The sequence below is a fragment of the Natator depressus genome, chromosome 18 (assembly GCF_965152275.1).
Source record: "Natator depressus isolate rNatDep1 chromosome 18, rNatDep2.hap1, whole genome shotgun sequence".
Lineage (NCBI taxonomy): Eukaryota > Metazoa > Chordata > Testudines > Cheloniidae > Natator > Natator depressus.
The window spans coordinates 1,566,902-1,587,496 of record NC_134251.1 but is presented as its reverse complement, the minus strand read 5'-3'; the positions used below and the strand labels follow the sequence as shown (position 1 = coordinate 1,587,496).

Below are 20,595 nucleotides of genomic sequence, written 5' to 3'. Positions count from 1 at the left end.
TTCATGACAGGCGCAGGAAGCAGGGGCATGGATGTGCTCCAGCCTGGCACAGCTGGAGCCTTGGGTACAATCTTAGCTTGGCTCACAAGTGTGATAACTCCACTGGGTCTCGTCCTAGGCCCTAGTGGCCCCTTCTCCCCCATTGTTAGCCTGCACTCGGGAAGCCAGCAGTGAGCACTGCAGGTGGGATGGAAGGGCGTCAGCAGGGCTGCAATGCAAAGGTTGTGCCCCAGCCCATGGGCACCACTGCCTCGCAGCCTGGGCATGGATTAGAATGAGTGATGCAGAGCCGGAGTGAGGGCTGTCACCCCCAGGACGCCTGGGAACTGGCACAACGCTCCTGTCTCACCCGTGGCCCTTCCCGCGGGGGCATGGCTTGTGGTGCCATTTCCCTGTGGCACAGGAGTTTCAGTGCCATGCCCGTGCTTTGTGTGGCTCCCCCTCTGCTCTCCTGCAGCCAGCCAGGTGGGGACACTCAGCTGTGCCCCCTCTGTGACGCGGTGCCATGTGCCCATCTCTCTCCTCTCCCAGTATTCTCTCATCTACAAGGGTTTCTCTCTGCTTCCTGAAAGTGTTTTCTACTGGCAGCTTCCCGGCGCCTTCCTAGGGGACAAGGTAACTTCTGGGGAGGGGAAGCACTGCTGGCAGCTGCCACTTTGATCTAGGTCCAGAGTGGGGGTGCTGGGATCTGGGGTTCGGCTAATCCCTTATCCTCGAGCGCTGGGTTGTGTGGCTGAGCAGAGTTCCTGTTGCAGCCTGCTCCGATGCCCATGGCAAAATGGCCCTGGGGAGCCCCCTGCCTTGATACCCGGTGCTGTTCCCCACCCAGGTTCTGTGCCTTCGCTGGGTCTGTTCTGCACAGGCCCTGCCTGCCGGAGCCTGTAGTCCTAGGGAAGGGCCTGGCCTCCTCTGGGGAGCGAGGGGCTTTGGGGGCACTGGGCTTTGCCTTGAGGGCTCCAAGGACAAGCGTCGCACTCTGCAGAGCTGTAGATCTCCAAGAAGTCCCCTTCATTTCATCAACTCGGAGGCCAGGAGGGACCGTTGTGATCATCTAGCCCAGGGAGTTCCAAGCTCTGCCCTCAGGCCCCCCCATGCAGCAGCATTTGGCGCTGCAGCCACCGTTAGCACTTCGGGAGGAAAAATAGTCACCTGAATGATTTTAGACTTATGAACTCCAACCCTGTATATAAACCATGTGCCTGTTACTGTGATGGTCCCAATCATGTCTCGTCAAGGTGGAAACGGAGCAGCACTGCCAAGCCCCAGTCCCTGTGGGGCCGAGACTCCAGGGGGCCTGGCTGCCTTGGATTGCGGGGTGCAGTGGCTTGGGGCGGGAATGGCTGGGAACCCTTCAGCCTCTTCCAGCCGCCCTGGGAGCTGCCACCTCTCAGGGCCAGCCCCTTCTCCTCACCCTCTACTTAGCAGCTCCACTTCTCTCTCTGCCACCTGCCAGAGGCACTGTGCCCCTCCGGCCCTGGGCAGGGCCATCGCTGGGCACCACTCTGCCAGTGGTGGGGGGCTAGCAGCCAGCTCCAGGCGCACAACTCCTCATTGCTGTCCACTTCCCGGTCAGACATGGTGGCACTGGGTGCCCTGTGTGTGAGAGAGGACCTGCTGGGGAGGGTGTGACTCGAGCTGTTCGGGGGGCAGCTGAACCTTTAAATTGTGCCCCCCACTATCAACATATACATTTGGGGGGGGCAGTGCCCCCCAAGCTCTGCCCATGATGCGTCAGTGGAGCACCCGGGACTGTGTCCTGGCCCACCTTTGGGTGCATCCCACAGTTTGGGAACCCATGATCTCGCCTGACCCCCTGGATAGCACAGGCCAAAGACCTGCCCCAGAGGAATTCCTAGAGCAGGTCTGTTAGAGAAACAGCCAGGCTGGATTTCAGATGGTCAGAGCTGGAGAATCCACTGGGAAATGGTTCTGAGGGTTAATTACCCTCACACATGCACTCCCTGTGCCCGTGGTTCAACCCGTCGCTGCTGGACTGATGGGCCCGTTAGTAAATCTTTGTTCCCCACACAGGTCTTTACAGACTGGGGTCAAGGCCCTCTGAGCCATCTCTTTGTCAGGCTAAGGAGATGGAGCTCCCTGGGTCGATCGCTATCGGGCCGGTTTTTGATCCTTCCCCCTGCCCTGCCCCCGCCCCTAGTGCCCCCCTCATGGACTGACCAAACCAGCCCCGGGGCAGACTCACTTGAGGAAACCTTGGCCAGGCCAGGGCGCCACAGAGCCAGAGCTGAGGTGCTCAGCCTACGCTGGTCCTTGCTTTCTCAGGTCGGCTCCTATGGTGGGCGGCTGCGCTACACCCTCTCCTACAACTCGGGGGGGAGGAGTGCCCCGCTGCCTGACGCCGACGTGCAGATCACGGTAAGGGGGCTGCCTGGGATGGGGGGGTGCCTGGAACAGGACAATGGGGGGCCTGTGGGGCACCAGGGCTCTCCGGGATGGGAAGGGGGTTGTCTGGGTGACAGGGTGTCTGGGGCCAGGGCTGGAATAGCAGGGGGCTGGGATCGAGGGGCATGCAGAGAGCTGGGAGAAGGGAGGCTGGGATGGAGGGCAGGGAACACAAGCCAGAACAGGGAAAGGTCAGGGTAAGGAGTTTGATGGGTTCGGTGTATTGAAGTGAGCAGGCCTGGTGAAGTGCACCCTCGGGCACATAGGGAACTAGCTGAAGCCAGCTGGGAACCGTTAGTGACTATCTTGGAGAACTCCCCGAGAACGGGGAGGTCTCAGAGGACTGGAGATGCGCAGCCTCGTACCCACCTTTGAAAAGGGGAACAGAAAGGACCTGGGCAATTACAGCCCAGAAAGCCTAACTTCCATACCCGGAGAGATACTGAAACAAATGATTCAGAATCAATCTGTAAGCACCTCGACGATAGCAAGGCGATAAGGAGCAGCCAGCATGGACCTGTCAAGAACAAATCATGGCAAAGCATCTAATTTCCTTCTCTGATGGGCACTGGCCTAGTGGATGGGAGAAGCTGTAGGTGTGGCATGTCTCTATTTCACAAAGGGATCTGGCACAGTCCCACATGACAGGCTCATAAGCAAACGAGGGAAAGGTGGGCTAGATGAAACTACTCTAAGGTGAGTGCTTTAGAGAGGGGCAGCAGTGCCCCTGGCACAGAGACGGGCCCTTGAAATCTCCCCCCGCAGGGAGGGGGCTACATGGGGGGAGTGTCCAAGCAGGCTGGGCGAGAAGAGGCCAGCACCTGCCAGGGGACTGGGGGGAGTGCTCACAGCACAAGGGCCCTGTAGGTGAGTGGAAGGCAGGTGGCATCTGATGGAGGGAGAGGGTCAGAACAGGTCCAGGACGGACTGGCATGGCGTGTGCAGGGGGCGCCCTGCAACCTGGATGAGGGTGTGCAGAGCCCAGCCCGGGGTCTGACCAGCCGCTTCCCCTTGCTGTCTGTGCAGGGCAACGACATCACGCTGGTGGCCTACCAGCCTGAGCTGCTGCCACGTGACCGACAGAGCTTCGAGATCGTTCTCCGGGAGGTGAGAGCGCGGCTCACAGGGGACCGCCCCGGCCCCCTCCCCGGCGCGGTACCGCCCGGCCCCTCCCCGGCCCCGCCTCGCCCGCGCGGTACCGTCCCGACCCCCTCCCGGCCCCGCCTCGCCCGCGCGGTACCGTCCCGGCCCCCTCCCGGCCCCTCCCCGGCCCCGCCTCGCCCATGCGGTACCGTCCCGGCCCCTCCCCGGCCCCGCCTCGCCCACGCGGTACCGTCCCGGCCCCCTCCCCGGCCCCGCCTCGCCCGCGCGGTACCGTCCCGGCCCCCTCCCCGGCCCCGCCTCGCCCACGCGGTACCGTCCCGGCCCCTCCCCGGCCCCCTCCCGGCCCCGCCTCGCCCCCCTCCCGGCCCCGCCTCGCCCACACGGTACCGTCCCGGCCCCCTCCCCAGCCCCGCTTCGTCGGCGCGGTACCGTCCTGGCCCCCTCCCGGCCCCTCCCCGGCCCCGCCTCGCCCACGCGGTACCGTCCCGGCCCCGCCTCGCCCACGCGGTAACGTCCCGGCCCCCTCCCCGGCCCCGCCTCGTCGGCGCGGTACCGTCCCGGCTCCCTCCCCGGCCCCGCCTCGCCCGTGCGGTACCGTCCCGGCCCCCTCCCCGGCCCCCTCCCCGGCCCCGCCTCGTCGGCGCGGTACCGTCCCGGCCCCTCCCCGGCCCCCTCCCGGCCCCTCCCCTGCCCCGCCTCGCCCACGCGGTACCGTCCCGGCCCCCTCCCCGGCCCCGCCTCGTCGGCGCGGTACCGTCCCGGCCCCTCCCCGGCCCCCTCCCGGCCCCGCCTCGCCCACGCGGTACTGTCCCGGCCCCCTCCCCGGCCCCCTCCCCGGCCCCGCCTCGTCGGCGCGGTACCGTCCCGGCCCCCTCCCCGGCCCCGCCTCGCCCGTGCGGTACCGCCCGGCCCCCTCCCGGCCCCTCCCCTGCCCCGCCTCGCCCACGCGGTACCGTCCCGGCCCCCTCCCCGGCCCCCTCCCCGGCCCCGCCTCGTCGGCGCGGTACCGTCCCGGTCCCCTCCCGGCCCCTCCCCGGCCCCGCCTCGCCCACGCGGTACCGTCCCGGCCCCCTCCCGGCCCCCTCCCCGGCCCCGCCTCGTCGGCGCGGTACCGTCCCGGCCCCCTCCCCGGCCCCCTCCCCGGCCCCGCCTCGCCCACGCGGTACCGTCCCGGCCCCCTCCCGGCCCCCTCCCCGGCCCCGCCTCGCCGGCGCGGTACCGTCCCGGCCCCCTCCCGGCCCCTCCCCGGCCCCGCCTCGCCCACGCGGTACCATCCCGGCCCCCTCCCCGGCCCCGCCTCGCCCGTGCGGTACCGTCCCGGCCCCCTCCCGGCCCCTCCCCTGCCCCGCCTCGCCCACGCGGTACCGTCCCGGCCCCTCCCCGGCCCCCTCCCCGGCCCCGCCTCGCCCGCGCGGTACCGTCCCGGCCCCCTCCCGGCCCCTCCCCGGCCCCGCCTCGCCCACGCGGTACCGTCCCGGCCCCCTCCCCGGCCCCGCCTCGTCGGCGCGGTACCGTCCCGGCCCCCTCCCAGCCCCTCCCCTGCCCCGCCTCGCCCACGCGGTACCGCCCCGGCCCCCTCCCCGGCCCCGCCTCGCCGGCGCGGTACCGTCCCGGCCCCCTCCCCGGCCCCCTCCCGGCCCCGCCTCACCCACGCGGTACCGTCCCAGCCCCTCCCCGGCCCCCTCCCCAGCCCCGCCTCGCCCACGCGGTACTGTCCCGGCCCCCTCCCGGCCCTGCCTCTCCCGCGCGGTACCATCCCGGCCCCCCCGCCGGGGTACCTGCCTTGCCAGGTACTGTCCCCACTCCCACCTTGCCAGGGTGGTACTGCCCCTGCCCTGCCCCCACTTCATCGGCATCATACCATCCCCATCCACCCAGCCCCCACCTCACAGGTGTGGTACCACCCCTGCCCCACCCCCTCCAACATGGTACTTCCTCCTCCCCCCTCCAGCCCCGCCTGGCTGGCAAGGTACTACTGCCCCTGCCCTCACCTCGCTGGCATGCTACCACCCCCACTCAGTACCTGCCTCGGCCCCACCTCAGACCTGCCCTCACCCCACCCCCACCTTGTCCCCACTCCTGCCTCACCTCTGCCCCCACCTTGCCTCCGCCCCTGCCCCCACCTCTGCCCACCCCTTCCTCGGCCTCGCCTCACCAGCATGGGCCACGCCTGCCTCATCTCCACCCCCACCCTGCCTCTCCGGCATTGTACTGCCCCTGCTCCCACCTCGTCCTCACCCCCACCCTTGCCTTGCCCCCACCCCCATCTTCTCCTCACTAGCACCATACCACCCTTGAGCTTGCCTCACTGGAACGTACCACCATCTTACACCCCCGCCTCCCGACATGGTCCCCCTGCCCCCTCTCCCAGTACACCCCTCCTCTCCAGTCTGAGCTCCCCCAAGGGCCTGGGGAAGGTGCAGTGGGGCTTCTGGCCTCCCCTGAACTGAAGCCACTGGAGTCCCCATGTCAAGCCAACTCACCCACCTGTGCCAGGAGGGGGCATGTCCCGAGGGGCTGGGCTGCCCTCTGGCTCCACGGGGTTGAGCTCTCGTCTGAGTTGGGTTTAGTCCCCATTCGTGCCATGGCGGAGTCGCTGCCCCAGAGCCCCCTCCAGCCCCTGCTGCATGAATCCAGGGCAGCCTGGCTGAGCCAAGGTCCAGGGTGCGAGCACATGGGCTTCCCTGCTGGGCGGCCCCGCTGCCCTTGCCTCAGAGCTCAGTGGGCTTCCAGCCAGGCGTGACTCTGCCCCTCTCTCCCACAGCAATACTGGAAGCGTCCCGACGGGCAGCATGCCACCCGGGAGCACCTGATGATGGCGCTGGCTGACCTGGACGAGATCCTCATCCGTGCCACCTATTCCACCGACATGGTGTCGGCCAGCATTGCTGGCGTCAGCATGGAGACCACTGTGCCCACCTACAGCAGCCTGCCACGGGCGCTGGAGGTGGAGGAGTGCCGCTGCCCGCCTGGGTACCGGGGCCTCTCCTGCCAGGTGAGGTGGCCCTTGCTGACCCACATCCCTTGGCTTGGGGCCTGGCAGCTGTGCCCCCTCTGGGGGCGAGGCCCCAGCCGGTTGTACTGCAGGGTGACGCTGTGTCTCTCCCCTGCAGGACTGTGCTGCTGGCTACACTCGCACCGGGGGTGGCCTGTACCTGGGGCACTGCGAGCTGTGTGAGTGCAATGGCCACTCGGACTCCTGTCAACCGGAGACGGGGGCCTGCTCGGTGAGTGACCAGTGTGGTGCACACTGCACCTGCCCACCGGCTGGAGCAGCCTTTCCACCCTGCCTCGCTGAACCAGACACTCCTATTCCTTCTGGAGTCCCCCTCACCACTGCCTCAGGCCAGGTGGATGCCCCAACGTGGGCTGAGAGAAGGGCTGAGACTCTCTCTGGTCTCCCTGAACCTGCTTGCGCTGGGCCAGAGCCCCTGGCTTCCTGGGCCCACACTCTGTGACTCGGCAAGGGACCCCATCTACACCCTGTCTCCTGCCCCACCCTGGAGGAGGACTCTGCCCCAGGGCAAGCCCCTCGCTGCAGTCCCTCCTCCCCCACCGGCTGGGTGTGTGAGCTCCGTTCCTCTCCCCAGAACTGCTTACACAACGCGGCCGGGGAGTTCTGCGAGCAGTGTGCCCCTGGCTACTACGGCGACGCCACCGCCGGGACCCCCGAAGACTGCCAGCCTTGCGCCTGCCCACTCTCCGAACCTGAGAACCGGTGAGTAGCTGACACCAGCGGGTGAGGTTGGGGGTTAGAGTGTAGCAACCCATGGCACACATGGGGTTAATATGACTGAGCTCACCACCTTCCACGTGGCATCTCCATCTCTGAGAGTTAACCTCGGGGTGGAGGTGGAGGTGGAGTGAGGATTTATGGAGGAGGCCCCAAGTTCTGGCCACCCTATTGCCAGCCAGGGTCAGTCGGCATCTCAGCACCAGCCCTACCGCTGCTGCCAGCCAGTGTTTCCTGGCAGGTCCCCCAAGAACCTGCCTTGGGGGTGATCCTGAAGGCTCTGTGGTTTGCTCAACCTTGTGTGTCTAATAACTCGGGGGGTATACATCGGGGACAGGACCGCTCTTCCTGGGGCAGCAGGGCAGGGGGCAGGAGGCACTGTTCCTGGGGCAGCTGAGTGGGGGCAGCGGATGCTGTTTCCGGGGCAGCTGAGTGGGGGTGAGGTGTTGTTCCTGCACTGGTTCCAGGGTGGCGGAGGCAGGGGACGCTGTTCCCGGGATGGCTGAGCCGGGGTGGGGTTCTGTTCCTGCCGTGGTTCCGGGGTGGCGGCGGCAGGGGGCGCTGTTCCCGGGATGGCTGAGCTGGGGTGAGGTTCTGTTCTTGCCGTGGTTCCGGGGTGGCGGCGGCAGGGGGCGCTGTTCCCAGGATGTCTGAGCAGGGGTGGGGTTCTGTTCCTGCCGTGGTTCCGGGGTGGCGGAGGCAGGGGGCGCTGTTCCCAGGATGGCTGAGCCGGGGTGGGGTTCTGTTCCTGCCGTGGTTCCGGGATGGCGGAGGCAGGGGCGCTGTTCCTGGGATGGCTGAGCCGGGATGGGGTTCTGTTCCTGCCGTGGTTCCGGGGTGGTGGCGGCAGGGGGCGCTGTTCCCGGAATGGCTGAGCAGGGGTGGGGTTCTGTTCCTGCCGTGGTTCCGGGGTGGCGGAGGCAGGGGGCGCTGTTCCCAGGATGTCTGAGCAGGGGTGGGGTTCTGTTCCTGCCGTGGTTCCGGGGTGGTGGCGGCAGGGAGCGCTGTTCCCGGGATGGCTGAGCCGGGATGGGGTTCTGTTCCTGCCGTGGTTCCGGGATGGCGGAGGCAGGGGCGCTGTTCCCGGGATGGCTGAGCCGGGATGGGGTTCTGTTCCTGCCGTGGTTCCGGGGTGGCGCAGGCAGGGGGCGCTGTTCCCGGGGTGGGTGGGGGGCGCTGTTCCTGGCCGGGCGCTCAGTTCGCTCTCTCCCTGCAGGTTCTCGCGGACGTGTGAGAGCCTGGGGGCGGGCGGCTATCGCTGCTCGGCCTGCGATCCCGGCTACACCGGCCAGTACTGCGAGCAGTAAGTCTTTCCCCTAGGGCTGCCACCGCCAGCTTTCCCCCAGACAGTCTGGGTTTTGGCTTGTGTGTCCTGGTGCCATTTGACAAGCCCCCCTACATTGTCCATGTTTTAAAATCTGGGATGAGTGGGGAAGAGGCAGAGCAGGGGCGGGGCCTTGGGGGAAGAGGTGGAGCAGAAGGGTACTTGGGGGAGGACATGGAGAAGGGCTGGGGCTTTGGGGAAGAGGCAGAGTAGGGGGCAGGACCTCAAAGGAAGAGGCGGGACAGGGCCTCCAGGTCTCCTTTCCTGCCCTTAGAAAGGTGTCAACTCTATTGCACCTGGACCCCGGGGGCTGTGTACACTGGGGCAATAACTGCTTCCCCACGCTCCTCAGGCCCAACCTGCAGCTCCGAGGCACAGCGGACAGAAGGCTTTGTTAGGGAGTTCCCAAAGGTGTCCGTTTTTCGACCGGAACGCCCAGTCGAGAAGGGACCCTGGCGGCTCCGGTCAGCACCGCCAACCGGACCGATAAAAGTCTGGTCGGCGGTGCGGCTCTAAGGCTGGCTAGTCCCTATCTGTCCTGGGGCACTGCACTGCTTCCAGAAGCGACCAGCAGGTCCGGCTCCTAGGCGGGGTGGGCCACAGTGCTCCGCGCTGCCCCCGCCCCGATCACTGGCTCCGCACTGGGGCTGGGGGGGTGTCAGTGCCTGCAGCTGAGAGCAGCACATGCCGCAGAGCCTCCTGCCCCCGCCCCCATCTAGGAGCCAGACCCGGTGGCCACTTCTGGGGCCCAGCACAGATAGGGACTAGCCAGCCTTAGAGCCGCACCGCCGACCAGACTTTTATCGGTCCGGTTGGCGGTGCTGACCGGAGCCGCCAGGGTCCCTTCTCGACTGGGCTTTCCGGTCGAAAAACAGACACCTTTGGGAACTCCCTAACAAAGCCTTCTGTCCGCTGTGCCTCGGAGCTGCAGGTTGGGCCTGAGGAGCGTGGCAGCCTGCCTTAGTCCTGCTGCGCCGCTGACCGGGAGCCACCCAAGGTAAGCCCAAGCCCCAACCCCGAGCCCCAACCCCCTGCCCCAGCCCTGAGCCCCCTCCTGCACACCAAATCCCCCACCCCAGAGCCCATACCCCCAGTCCAGACCCCTCACTCCCCCACATCCCAACCTCCTGCCCCAGCCCAGAGCCCCCTCTCACACCCTGAACCCCTCATCCCCAGCCCTACCCCAGAGCCAGCACCCCCATCCCAGAGCCCTCACCTCTTTTACACCCCAACACCCTGCCTCAACTCACAGCCCCCTACCACATTCCAAATCCCTCGGCCCCAGCCTGGAGCTCCCTCTTGCACTCCAAACCCCTCATCCCCAGCCCCACCCCAGAGACTGCAACCCCAGCCGGAGCCCTCATCCCCCCCTCGCACCCCAACTCTCTGCCCCAGCCCAGAGGCCCCCCCACATCCTGAAACCCTCATTTCTGGACCCATCCTGGAGCTCGTACTTACATTTAGAGCCCTCACTCCCTCCCGTACCCCAACTCGCTGCCCCAGTGAAAGTGAGTGAGGGTGGGGGAGAGCGAGCCACTGAGGGAGGGGGAATGTAGTGAGCAGGGGGTGGGCCTCAGGAAGGGGCGGGGCTAGGGTGTTCGGTTTTGTGCCAATAGAAAGTTGGCAGCCCTAGGCTTTGTGTGCAACTCCCCCTTCCCCCCCGATAATCGTTCTCCCCTGGGAGACCAGTGCCCCCTTCACCTGTCTCTCCTGCTCCCCACAGATGTGCGCCAGGCTATGTGGGGAACCCCAGCGTGCGGGGGCAGAAGTGTGTGCCTGTGGGTAAGTGCTGGGCCAGGCGTTGGCGGCAGGGCTGGGTCCCAGTGGGTCCCCACTGCCCTGGCCTTTGGGCCAGCAGAAGGACAAGGGCTAGTAGCCTGCAAGCTGAGATGTTGAAGGTCCCTTGACCCTGTCCAGGGTCAGTAGCCAGCAATTTTCTACCTTCACTGGAGTTACCAACAGCTCAGTTTAAACACAGTGCTGCACTGGGTTAGATTAAAAATCAAGCCAGTTTATTTAACTACAGCCTAGTGGATTTGAAGTGAGTACTAGTGTAAGGCATCAAAGTCAGAAATGGGTCCAAGAAACACAAATATAAACCCCTTTCTAGCAGCTACCACTGAACAGGCTAGGCTTGGCTGGAGGTCAAACCTGCACCTCTCTCCCGTCAGTATGGCTGATGCAGTCCTCAGGTCCAGCTCTCCCCCGCAGTCAGAGTGCCCTGCAGGTGAGAGAGAGGTGGCTGGGGTGGTTTTGCTGCTCACTGTCACAGTCCAGCCCCCCTTTGAAATGCTCTCTGCTGAGGGTCACCGCGGAGAAAGTTTACTCCAGCGGTGAGGCCGGGACGGGGAGTCCCATAAGGAAAGAGGCTCCATGCTGCTGTTTGCAGATTGATTTGTTCCTACCCCCATTGCTGCCAAGGAGCAGCCCTGGGACAGGCCAGAGGCGCCAGCCTGTCCTGTGTCTGAGAAGCAGGGTTACCCCGCCCGGTTGTTGGGTGAACTCTTTCTGTGCGCTTCGTGCATACGCTCCCCAAGGACATAGCCTGGAGGGGGACTTTAATGATTCCTCCCAAGGTGCATCGCAGTGATGTGGGGAGTGTGAATACAGGGCGCTTGGAGCACCCCCTCCTGGAGGGCTGTGACTCCGGGCTCAGGTGGCTGCAAGGGGAGCAGGCGACTGCTTGATGCTGATACAGCTCCCAGACCACGGGCCAGACTTCCTAGCATCCAGCCCCTCATCCCTGCCTCTGCCCCGCTAGCAACGGTCAGCAGAGAGATGGGATCCGGCCAGGAGCTGGTAGAGGGATGAGCCCCTCAGGGCACAGGTGGATATGGCCCCTCACCCCAGAGCCCTGGGGGGCCCCCGTTGGTGGGTGCAAAGCAGGGAACGGGTGGATACGGCCCCTTGCGCCAGAGCCCCGGGGGGTCCCCCTTGGTGGGTGTAGAGCAGGGCACGGGTGGATACGGCCCCTTGCCCCATAGTCCTGGGGGGGTCCTGTTGGTGGGTGCAGAGCTGGGCGTGGATGGATATGGCCCCTCACCCCACAGCCCTGGGTGGGCCCTTTGCTCTCACATCAAGGGAGTTCCCATGTGGGGGGGCAGCTGGCCACAGCACCATTGCTGACCCCACCCCTGTGGGTCTGATGCATCTCCCCAGCATCCCCAGAATGACCAGCTCCCCCTCTCCTCTCCCCACAGACCGAGCCCCTTTCGTGGTACGAGTCCACCCGTCAAAGACCACAGTGTCGCAGGGTGGTGAGGTGACTCTGCGCTGCCAGGCCAGTGGCAGCCCACCCTACTACTACTCCTGGTCGCGGGAGGATGGGCGCCCTGTGCCCAGCACTGCCCAGAGCCGACGGCAAGGTAACGGTGTGGCCAGGTGTGGAGAGAACAATGAACGTTAGGAACCAGGCACATCCCCTCCGCTGAGCTGTGTCTGCACTGTGGGAGCTATGGTGGCACAGCTGTGGCGACTGGTTGTGCCAGCGTAGCTCCGTCATGTAGCTGGAAGGGTCTGACCATTGCTTTGGGAACTCCCTGAGCGACGGCTGATGGAGGCGTTCATTTGTCGACCTAGCTGCATCTACCAGGGTTGGTAGCATAGCTACAGCGCTCAGAGGTGTGGATTTTCACACCACCGAGCACTGCAGCTATGTCGACCTAACTTATAAGTGTAGACCAGCCCTGAAATGCAACTGCTTCTGGGGTGTGGCAATATATCCATTTATACAGAGATCCCTCACCTAGCACTGGGATCCAGCTGTCTCTGGGGTGTGACAGGGTAGCTCTTTATACAGTCACACCGCAATGCTATAAAACTGTAGGACAGGAGGGGAAGGAGAATCTGGTACCCACATGCCACTGCAGGGTCATCCTGGTGGCTGTGGGGAGTGGGTTTGATGGCAGGTTTATTGTGATTAGTACTGGTGCTGGCAGACGCCCAGACCAGTGGTGGAAGGTTTGAATCAGTAGGGAACCAAGGGCAGGATGGGGGTCCAGCCCTGGGTCCCACAGACTCAGGGACACACCTGGTTGGGGCCAGCCATTCTGTCATTCAGCCTGCCCAAATGCGAGGAGACAACAGGGAGTCCAGGAGCGGTTGGATCAGGACACCCCAATCTGGTGCAAATGCAGCCCCCCGAGGCCAGAGCAGGTCAGGAGCTTGGATCGATGCTCCTCCAGCTGCACATCAGCAGGGGAGAGCACCCCCCACGGAATGACCTAGCACCACACGGGGCCCACGCTGACTCGGGTGCACGTGCCACCTCCCGAATCACCAGTCTGAGCATCTCCGGTGTTCCTCAGAGCTCTCCGTCCAGACGTGGCCCCAGGCCAGCCCTCCCTAGCTGGGGTGCTGGGGCCATGGCTGGGGAGCTGTGACCCGTGGCTATAAGCAGCGGGGTGGCAGAGACAGGGTCTCCCTGCGAGCTCCCCAGGCCTGGAGATGTTCTCCTTGGCTGCCAGAGGGCCCCTCTGTGCACACGCTCTGCCCGTGGTGGGCCATGTGTGGGTCTCACGCGTCCTTTGCCCGGCCCTAGGTGAAGAGCTCCACTTCCCCAGCATCCATCCCTCGGAGGCCGGTGTGTACGTCTGCACCTGCCGCAGCCTGGAGCACAGCAATGCCAGTCGGGCGGAGGTCATTGTCACAGGTGAGCGGCTCCAGGCTTGGCCTGCGGGTGGGGGAGTGGGAGGGCGCTGCTGAGACCAGGTGGGCCTGGCACCCGGGCTGTGCACTCTGCGGGGCCGTGGCTGGGAGCTGACACCCTCCTTCCCTGGCAGAGCCGTTGTCATGGTGGCCCTGCCCTCAGCAGCGGTGGGATAGAGGCAGAGCAAGTGGCACTGCTCCACGCAGGCAGCCAGGGCAGGGTCGAGGTCAGAGCCTCGTACCCCATCCACCACCAGCTCCTTATGCCTGGGCAACAAGATGAGCTCCTATGGGCAAGGCCCGGGGGTGGGCAGGGTCTGGGGTCCAGGGCCTGGAGTCCAGGGGGGAGCAGGGTCTGCCTGGGCTCAGGGGAATGGATAGGGCCTTCCTGAGGCTGGGCAGGATCTGTGTGGGGGCCAGCGGGGCAGGGCCCATGGGATGGGCAGGGCCTGGGGTCTGGGAGCAGACAGGACCCAGGAGGAGGGCAGGGCTTGGGGCCCCGAGGCTGGGCAGGATCTGCATGGGGATCAGGGGGCGGGCAGGGCCCAGGGGATGGGCAGGGCCCAGGAGGAGGGCAGGGAACAGGGGATGGGCAGGGCCTGGGGGCAGGCATGGCCCACGGGGCCCGGGGGCGGGCAGGGCCAAAGAGGAGGGCAGGGCATGGGGCCCGGAGAGGGGGCAGGATTTGCCTGAGACCCAGGAGGAGGGAAGGGCCTAGGTTGGGATGAGGCGGCCTCAGAGAGGAAGAGCTGACAAGAAAACCTGAACTCAACCCTCCCACCCCAAGCGCTGCTCCCTGTTGCCCTCCTTGCCCTGCCTGGCCCTGGCCCTGGGGCACCATTAGCCCCTGGTGGCTGGGCCCCGGAGCTGCCGTCCTGCTGCCCATGGCCTGCAGGGTGTGCTGGGCACGAGTCTTATGTCTCCCCGTCGGTGCAGAGGCCCCCAGCAAACCCATCACAGTGACCGTGGAGGAGAAGAGGGTCCAGAGTGTGAAGCCGGGAGCTGACGTCACCTTCATCTGTACGGCCAAGAGCAAGGTGAGGGCAGGACAGCTGCCTGGGGCTGGGGGAGGCAGCGAGATGGGCTGAGCAGGGGTGGGGAAATTAAAACCGAGCTCTGCGCTGTTCACCCGCACGGCTGCTGCTCCAGACACAGCACAGGCCCGGGCAAGGAACCCACGCGCCTCCTGCAGCCGCCTGGACACGCAGACCCTGCACAGACACAAGGCCACACACCTGTTTTTTCTGGAGTGGCGCCGCGAGGCCCTGGCCAGGGATCAGGCCGGTTGTGCCAGGCACTGCACGCGCATCTAGCAAAGAGCCGGCGCCCCAGAGAGCTTGTGCTGGAAAGTCAATGGGAGCCGAGCGAGCAGCTAGCGGTCCTGTGACTGCGGGGTCCGCATGGCGCTTGTCATTGTTTAACGCGGGGTGAAGCTGAGGGTGGGCACGGTGCATACGTGGGCTCTGAGGGCAACGCAGACAATCATGCAGTTTAGAGCAGAGTGCCCAGCCGGCTGACAGCTGCCGGGTGGTAACACAGCCAAAGCGCTGTGCCCACATTTGGGATAACGGGCAGCTGGCATGGCACACCCACTGGAGCCCTTACACCCAGCTGGCGTAAATGGACGTTGCCAGGGAAGTCTGTGAAACGAGGTCCAATCACCCCAGCTGAGAGTCTGACCGGGGCGCAATTCTCAGGTGGTGCCAGCAGGGCAGAGCCCGGGCTCCCCGCAGCGGGAGGACTGACACCTGCTCGCCCCACGCTTTGTCCCTCCCCAGGAGGGAGCAGAGTGACTCGCTAACCAGGGCCTGGGGTCTGACAGTCCCTGAGTAGCCAGGCAGGGAGCCACCCTCCCAATGCTGCCGAGCGCAGCCTAGGGGACGCAGCCTTCCCTGCCTCTGCCTTCTTCAATGACGTGTCCATCACCATGGTATCTGGGTGCCACTCCTGTGCTCTGCCATCCCCTGCAGTGGCCGTAGCCCTGGCAGGGGTGTAGGGAGGGGAGCAGGTTTATTGGCTAGGAGAGGATCGACCCCACGTTGCCTCCCAAGGAGCCCACCTAGCGCCAGCTCCCTGGGGTGGGGGAGGGTGGGCTCATGCCCTCCTCATGGCCATGTACCCTCTGCTCCCACAGTCTCCGGCCTACACGCTGGTCTGGACGCGCCAGAACCATGGCAAGCTGCCACGCCGCGCCATGGACTTCAACGGCATCCTCACCATCCGCAACGTGCAGCCCGAGGACGCCGGCATCTACGTCTGTACCGGCTCCAACATGCTGGACATGGCCGAGGGCACAGCCACGCTGCACGTGCAAGGTGCGCACGCCCCATTGCGCCCTCAGGGAGAGCCTGGCCTGGGTTAGTCAGATGGAGGCAGTTAGTGAGAGCCTGGCTGCTGGCGTCCAGTGCTCATCAGTTACCAGGAGCCAGCCCTGCAATCCGGAGTCCCGAGGCCACCTTCTGCCCAGGACAGTGCCACCAAATGTAACCTTCTGCTAGCCAGGCTCCCCACTCTGCCCTGGGGGTGCTAGCATTGCTCTGTGGTCTCCCACCCCCACCCTGTGGCACTTTCCCTGGCAGGAGTGGTGCCCACGGTCAGTCCCCATTCCGTCCTTCTCTGGTTCCGGGGTCAGTGGGATCTGCTGGCGCTGACTTCACTGGGTGGGTTTTTAATGGGGACGTTCCCCACCGGCCGGTGCCCACCATTGGCCTTTACAAAGGCAGCTTCCTTCTGGGTGGAGGGGAGAGCTGCATGGGGGGACATGACCATTGAAAAGTTGCACCTGACTTGGGCTAATGCCCCTCCACCCCGATTTCCTCCTCAAACTCTCGTGCTAGTGGATTAATTCAGAGCGGTGCCATTCAGCAGGAACCGCCGACTCCGCAGAGTCTCTGACAGGAGCAGGGTCAGGGTTTATGGCCAGCTTAGGTGTTGTGAAAGCAAAGTGGAACCCTAATCAAACGAGGTCGGGGGGTCAAAGGGAAGCTGCTCCAGTTTGGGTTTAAGCACGCTTGCTGCTGCAGCATGGGAACCAGAAATCAAGAAAGCCAGTTTCTTTGTCAAGATGAGAGAAATACGGGGCAAGAGAAGCTAGGTGTAAAATTCCTGCCGTGTCCTGTCCGGGCCAAGCAACACAGGGTCGGAAGCATGGGCTTCTCTATGGGGTCAATCTGATTTTGGACCTGCCCCTTTAGTATCACTGCAGGAGGGCTGAACAGCGAGGAAAGATGATTTGTAGCTAGGGCACCTGGCTGGGACTCAGCAGATCTGCATTCTTTTTCTGACTCCGCCACAGGGTGTGTGTGACCCTGTGCAAGTCATGGAAGCTTTGTGCCTTGGTTTCCCTTTTTGGGAAAATCAGGAAAATGATCCTTCCCTACATCCAAGAGGAGCTAAATTCATTCACATTCGGGAGGTGCTTGAGCACGGCAAGGGTGGGGGTAGAGAAACACCGCCTCGTTTTTTCTCTATCCAGGGCCCTGTGGAAGAAGAAGCAGCCTGTTTCGTAGAGTGTGTTGGGGGCAGAGGTGGAATGAATTTTTTTTTGCACCTCTCTTTCTTGCTGTCCCTGGGGCTTTCCTTCTGCGGAATCTCTGGAGGAAGTGACCTCGTTCCCGCTGCCCTCACGGGCACGGGGACATGGCTCTTTGCTTTCCAAGCCGCTTCCCAAGAAAGGGAAGATTTTTTGGGCCATTTTCCTTTCTTGTGGCCATGTGGCTGGTGTCAAGTCCTCCAGCTTCTCTCTCAGCAGCACATGGGCTCAGGGTCCAGCTGCCTCCACCCACCACAGAGCAGCCTCTTCTGTCAGCTGTCCCAGGGCTCTTCCCTGGCGCAGCCATTCAAGACACTGGGGCACAGAAACCTGACTTGCTGGCTGGTGCCTTCAGGCTGCCCTGCAGTGGTTTGTGAGCTGAGACAGCAACCGCTGCGTTGTCGGGGAACAGGCCCAGAGCTGGGTGCTGCCGTGCTCCCTCTGGCAGGTCCCCGCATGGAGCCGCACATGCAGCGCTCAGTGTTCCTGTGGGTTGAAACTGAAAACTGATTTTTTTGCAGCCCCTTCTAAGACTCAGATGTTTTATGGACCCATCGAAGTCATGGAAGGCCACCGACCCTGTAAGTTGGCCTGGCTGTGCACGCCCAGCACTGTGCCGAGGCTTCCCGCTCAGGGTGGCGCCTATGCGGCTCGCTGTCCCCCGCAGCACGGAAGGGCGGCGTAGCTGCTGTTTGCCCCTCTCTGCACCCACCCCATGCGAGTGGTGGGCGGGGGCTCGGGGAAGAGGCTGAGTGGGGGCAGGACCTCAGATCAGAGCAGGGGTTGGGGTCTCAGGGTGGAGCATGGGGCCGGGGCCCACAAAAGGTTAATCCAGCCCTGAGGACACCATGCCTGGGACAGCCCAGTTCCTCTGGCCACAGTAATCAGGGCTGGAGAGGGGGTTAGACACCAGAGGTCAGTGATGTGTACTGGGTTCCTGTGTGTCACGGTGGGCAGGTCCCTGAGTGGCCTCTTCTCCTGTGACTGATGCTGGGCTGGAGATGGAACAAATGCCAGCAGGGGCAGGTGTCGGAGCAGGTTGGGTGTTTGGGGCTCTGGGACCTGCCTGGTGTTCAGAGCAACACCTTCTTTCTGTGGCATCCTGACCCATCTCTCTGAAAACTGGCCCGTGGTACAGCACCACAAGGCACAGGTGGGTGATACGTCTGACAGGGTGAGTTGTCCTGGGCCCACCTGCATTGGGCTCCAGGGAGAGACCCCCTCCTGCCTTGTCCTTTGCCTGCATGGGGGGCTTCAGGATTGTTTCCTTAACATCCCACGAGCTGCTCCCCACACTGGCCCCAGGGGCAGCAATTTGGTCACAAACTGGGGGATCCCAGCCGAGTCACTGCAGGTGCCAAGACCCAGGCTCTCGGCTGTACTCAGCACTTGAGGGAGACTCTCAGGGAGTCAGCTCTGGGTCCCTAATTCTCAGTCCTGGCCCTGGGTCCTGGTTAAAGCAACCTGGGGCCTGCTCTAAACTGCCCACTTAGCTGTGGTCCATTATGGACCATACACTGTTCTCCAGGGCAGAACAGGGGCTGCCCGGCCGGGACATGGCCTCTACTCAGTCTTCTGGGGCCAGTGATACTGTAGATGAGAGCTGGGATGCCCCAAGTAGGCCAGGCCTGGGGCCCATACAGCCCTGGGGTGCCCTGCAGCAGGTCTAGGAGACTGGAGCGGCCTGCAGCCCCTGCCACAGTACAAAGTGATTAACCCGCTGTACTTCTCGCCGCAGCTGCCACCGCTGTCCTGCCCATGGCCACCATCGAGCCAGCACAGCTGACGGTCCAGGCAGGCCAGCCGGCTGAATTCCGCTGCATTGCCACCGGGAGCCCCCAGCCCACCGTAGAGTGGATCGGTAGGTGCAGCAGACCCGCTTCTGGCCAGGCGTGGAGCACCGCAGGAGCTGTGGGGATGGGGCTGTCAGCACTTCCCCGTGCCGGCCATACCTCCTGCCTGCCGGGGTTCCATGTTCGCCTGGCCACTCGGAGGCCCAGGGCTGGGACCAGGCAGCTGAGACGCTCTGCAAACCACTAGACTAGATCCCATTGACTGTGGCCTGTGGCCGTGGGCAGCAGGTATCAGGAGATGCTAAGCCTCCTGTAACCCAGGCCGTGGCTCCGCCCCGAGGCCCCACCCTCAGTCCCCCTCTCCCGGAAGCCGGTGGGGGATCCTCCGGCCACAGGGAGGCTGGGAGGGAGGGCTCAGGGCTGGGGCGGGACCTTAAGCGGAAGGGGTAGGGCTGTGGGCTAGCCTCCCTGAGCAGGGGTTCACCTGCTGCCCAGGCCTGTGGCTGCGTCAGCAGGAGACAGAGGGGTTTGAACAGGGGACGGGGAGCCCTAGCCCCTCCCACCTGAGCCGGAGGAGTCCCTCCATCAGCTTTGGGTAGACAGCAGGCTGCTGTAGTGCCTGGGGCTGGCCACTAGAGGGCGACATGCGCACATGTACCCCATTGTGTTGCAATGACAGGCTCCAGCTACCCAGCATGGGCTGCCAGGGGCTGTTCTCCGGGCCCCTAACCCCGGGGCATGCGTGACCAGGCCGTGCTGTGCCAGGCCGGCCACGGACTGTGAGCCTGGCTGCTCTCTGGGCCCCTGGCCCTGGGTGGGGGTGAGGCAGGTTGCGCAAGGCTGGGGTGCTGAGAGAGGGGGCATTAACTGCTGTCTCTCTCCTGTCTGGCTCACTGCAGGAGGACAAGCTGGCATCATGTCCCGCAAAGCCGTGATCCAGGGAGGGACCCTGCGCTTCCCCGCTGTGGAGCCCTCGGACGAGGCGGAGTATCTGTGCCGTGTGCGCAGCAGTGCTGGGCAGCACGTGGCCCGGGCCTTCCTGCAAGTGCACGGTATGTACACTGTGGCGGGTGCTGCCTGCCCTGGCCCAGAGATCTCACCCAGCCTGCCCCAGCCAGGGGTCGTACAGGGAGACCAGCCCTTCCATGGAGCTCTGCGTCCCCAGACCAAAGGAGCAGCAGCAGGACCCCAGAAGCGACCCCAGAAGCAACCCTTGCTCTTGCTGTCCGGGGACTGCACCGGGTGCTGACTCCACACACCAAGTTCTACACACTTTGGCCTCTTGTCATGGACTAGAGCAGCAGCAGTGGGAGCAGGGATGCAGGATGGGCTAGTGGTTAGAGCAGGGACGTTGGACCCTTCTGGTAGGGGGTAGTCAGCGTTTGCCGTGGACAGAGTCTGGTGGGGGCAGGGATGGGCGGTCAGCGTGTGCCTTGGACAGCATGCGGTGAGGCTGAGGGGCGGGCTGAGTGGTGGAAGGATTGCAGGGTTGGACGCTGTGTCCCCCATTCCCTTGTGCTGCGAAGGGTGGAGAGGTGCCATGGGGAAGGGTGGGGTGGGAGATGGGTGGCGTCACACTTGCCAGGCTGGCCCTGCTGTGACCCAGCCAGGGCTCTCCCCGAACCTCCTGCAGCTCTAACCCGCTGGCTGTTTGCAGGTTCCAGCATGCTGCAGGTGCAGGTGAGCCCGGAGAGGACAGAGGTGCAGGAGGGCAGCACAGTGAGACTGTACTGCAGGGCTGCTGGCTCCCCCACTGCCACCATCACCTGGGAGAAGCAAGGGGGCAGCCTCCCACCCCAGGTAACATGCCCAGGCCTACAGACCTTCTGGGGACGGGGCAGGGGTGTGGGACGGGGTGTGTTGGGGGTGTATGCTGGGGGCATAGCCATTGTGGGTGTTGGGGGGAGGGGTACAGGGAGCCAGTGATTGCACTGTGAGGCCCTGCGGTTTGGGAGTGCCAGGGTTCGAAATGCTCAGAGTTGGGCCATGGGGACCGAGCAGATTGGGAGTGCTGTGGTTTGGGGGTACCACAGGTTAGGGGTGCTGTGGGTTGGGGGTG

General features: G+C 64.6%; 1 protein-coding gene across 1 annotated transcript in view; it reads left to right on the top strand.

The window, feature by feature from the left end:
• HSPG2 (heparan sulfate proteoglycan 2) overlaps positions 1-20,595 on the top strand; it is a 192,298-nt gene that overhangs the window by 90,306 nt on the left and 81,397 nt on the right. The window contains exons 36-50 of the mRNA XM_074933957.1: positions 2,284-2,376; positions 3,430-3,510; positions 6,272-6,502; positions 6,621-6,734; positions 7,098-7,225; positions 8,457-8,543; positions 10,288-10,346; positions 11,765-11,929; positions 13,105-13,215; positions 14,148-14,248; positions 15,346-15,526; positions 17,265-17,324; positions 18,482-18,604; positions 19,436-19,588; positions 20,194-20,336. Coding sequence (XP_074790058.1) covers positions 2,284-2,376; positions 3,430-3,510; positions 6,272-6,502; positions 6,621-6,734; positions 7,098-7,225; positions 8,457-8,543; positions 10,288-10,346; positions 11,765-11,929; positions 13,105-13,215; positions 14,148-14,248; positions 15,346-15,526; positions 17,265-17,324; positions 18,482-18,604; positions 19,436-19,588; positions 20,194-20,336 — 1,830 coding nt within the window. The remainder of the gene's footprint in view (positions 1-2,283; positions 2,377-3,429; positions 3,511-6,271; positions 6,503-6,620; positions 6,735-7,097; positions 7,226-8,456; positions 8,544-10,287; positions 10,347-11,764; positions 11,930-13,104; positions 13,216-14,147; positions 14,249-15,345; positions 15,527-17,264; positions 17,325-18,481; positions 18,605-19,435; positions 19,589-20,193; positions 20,337-20,595) is intronic.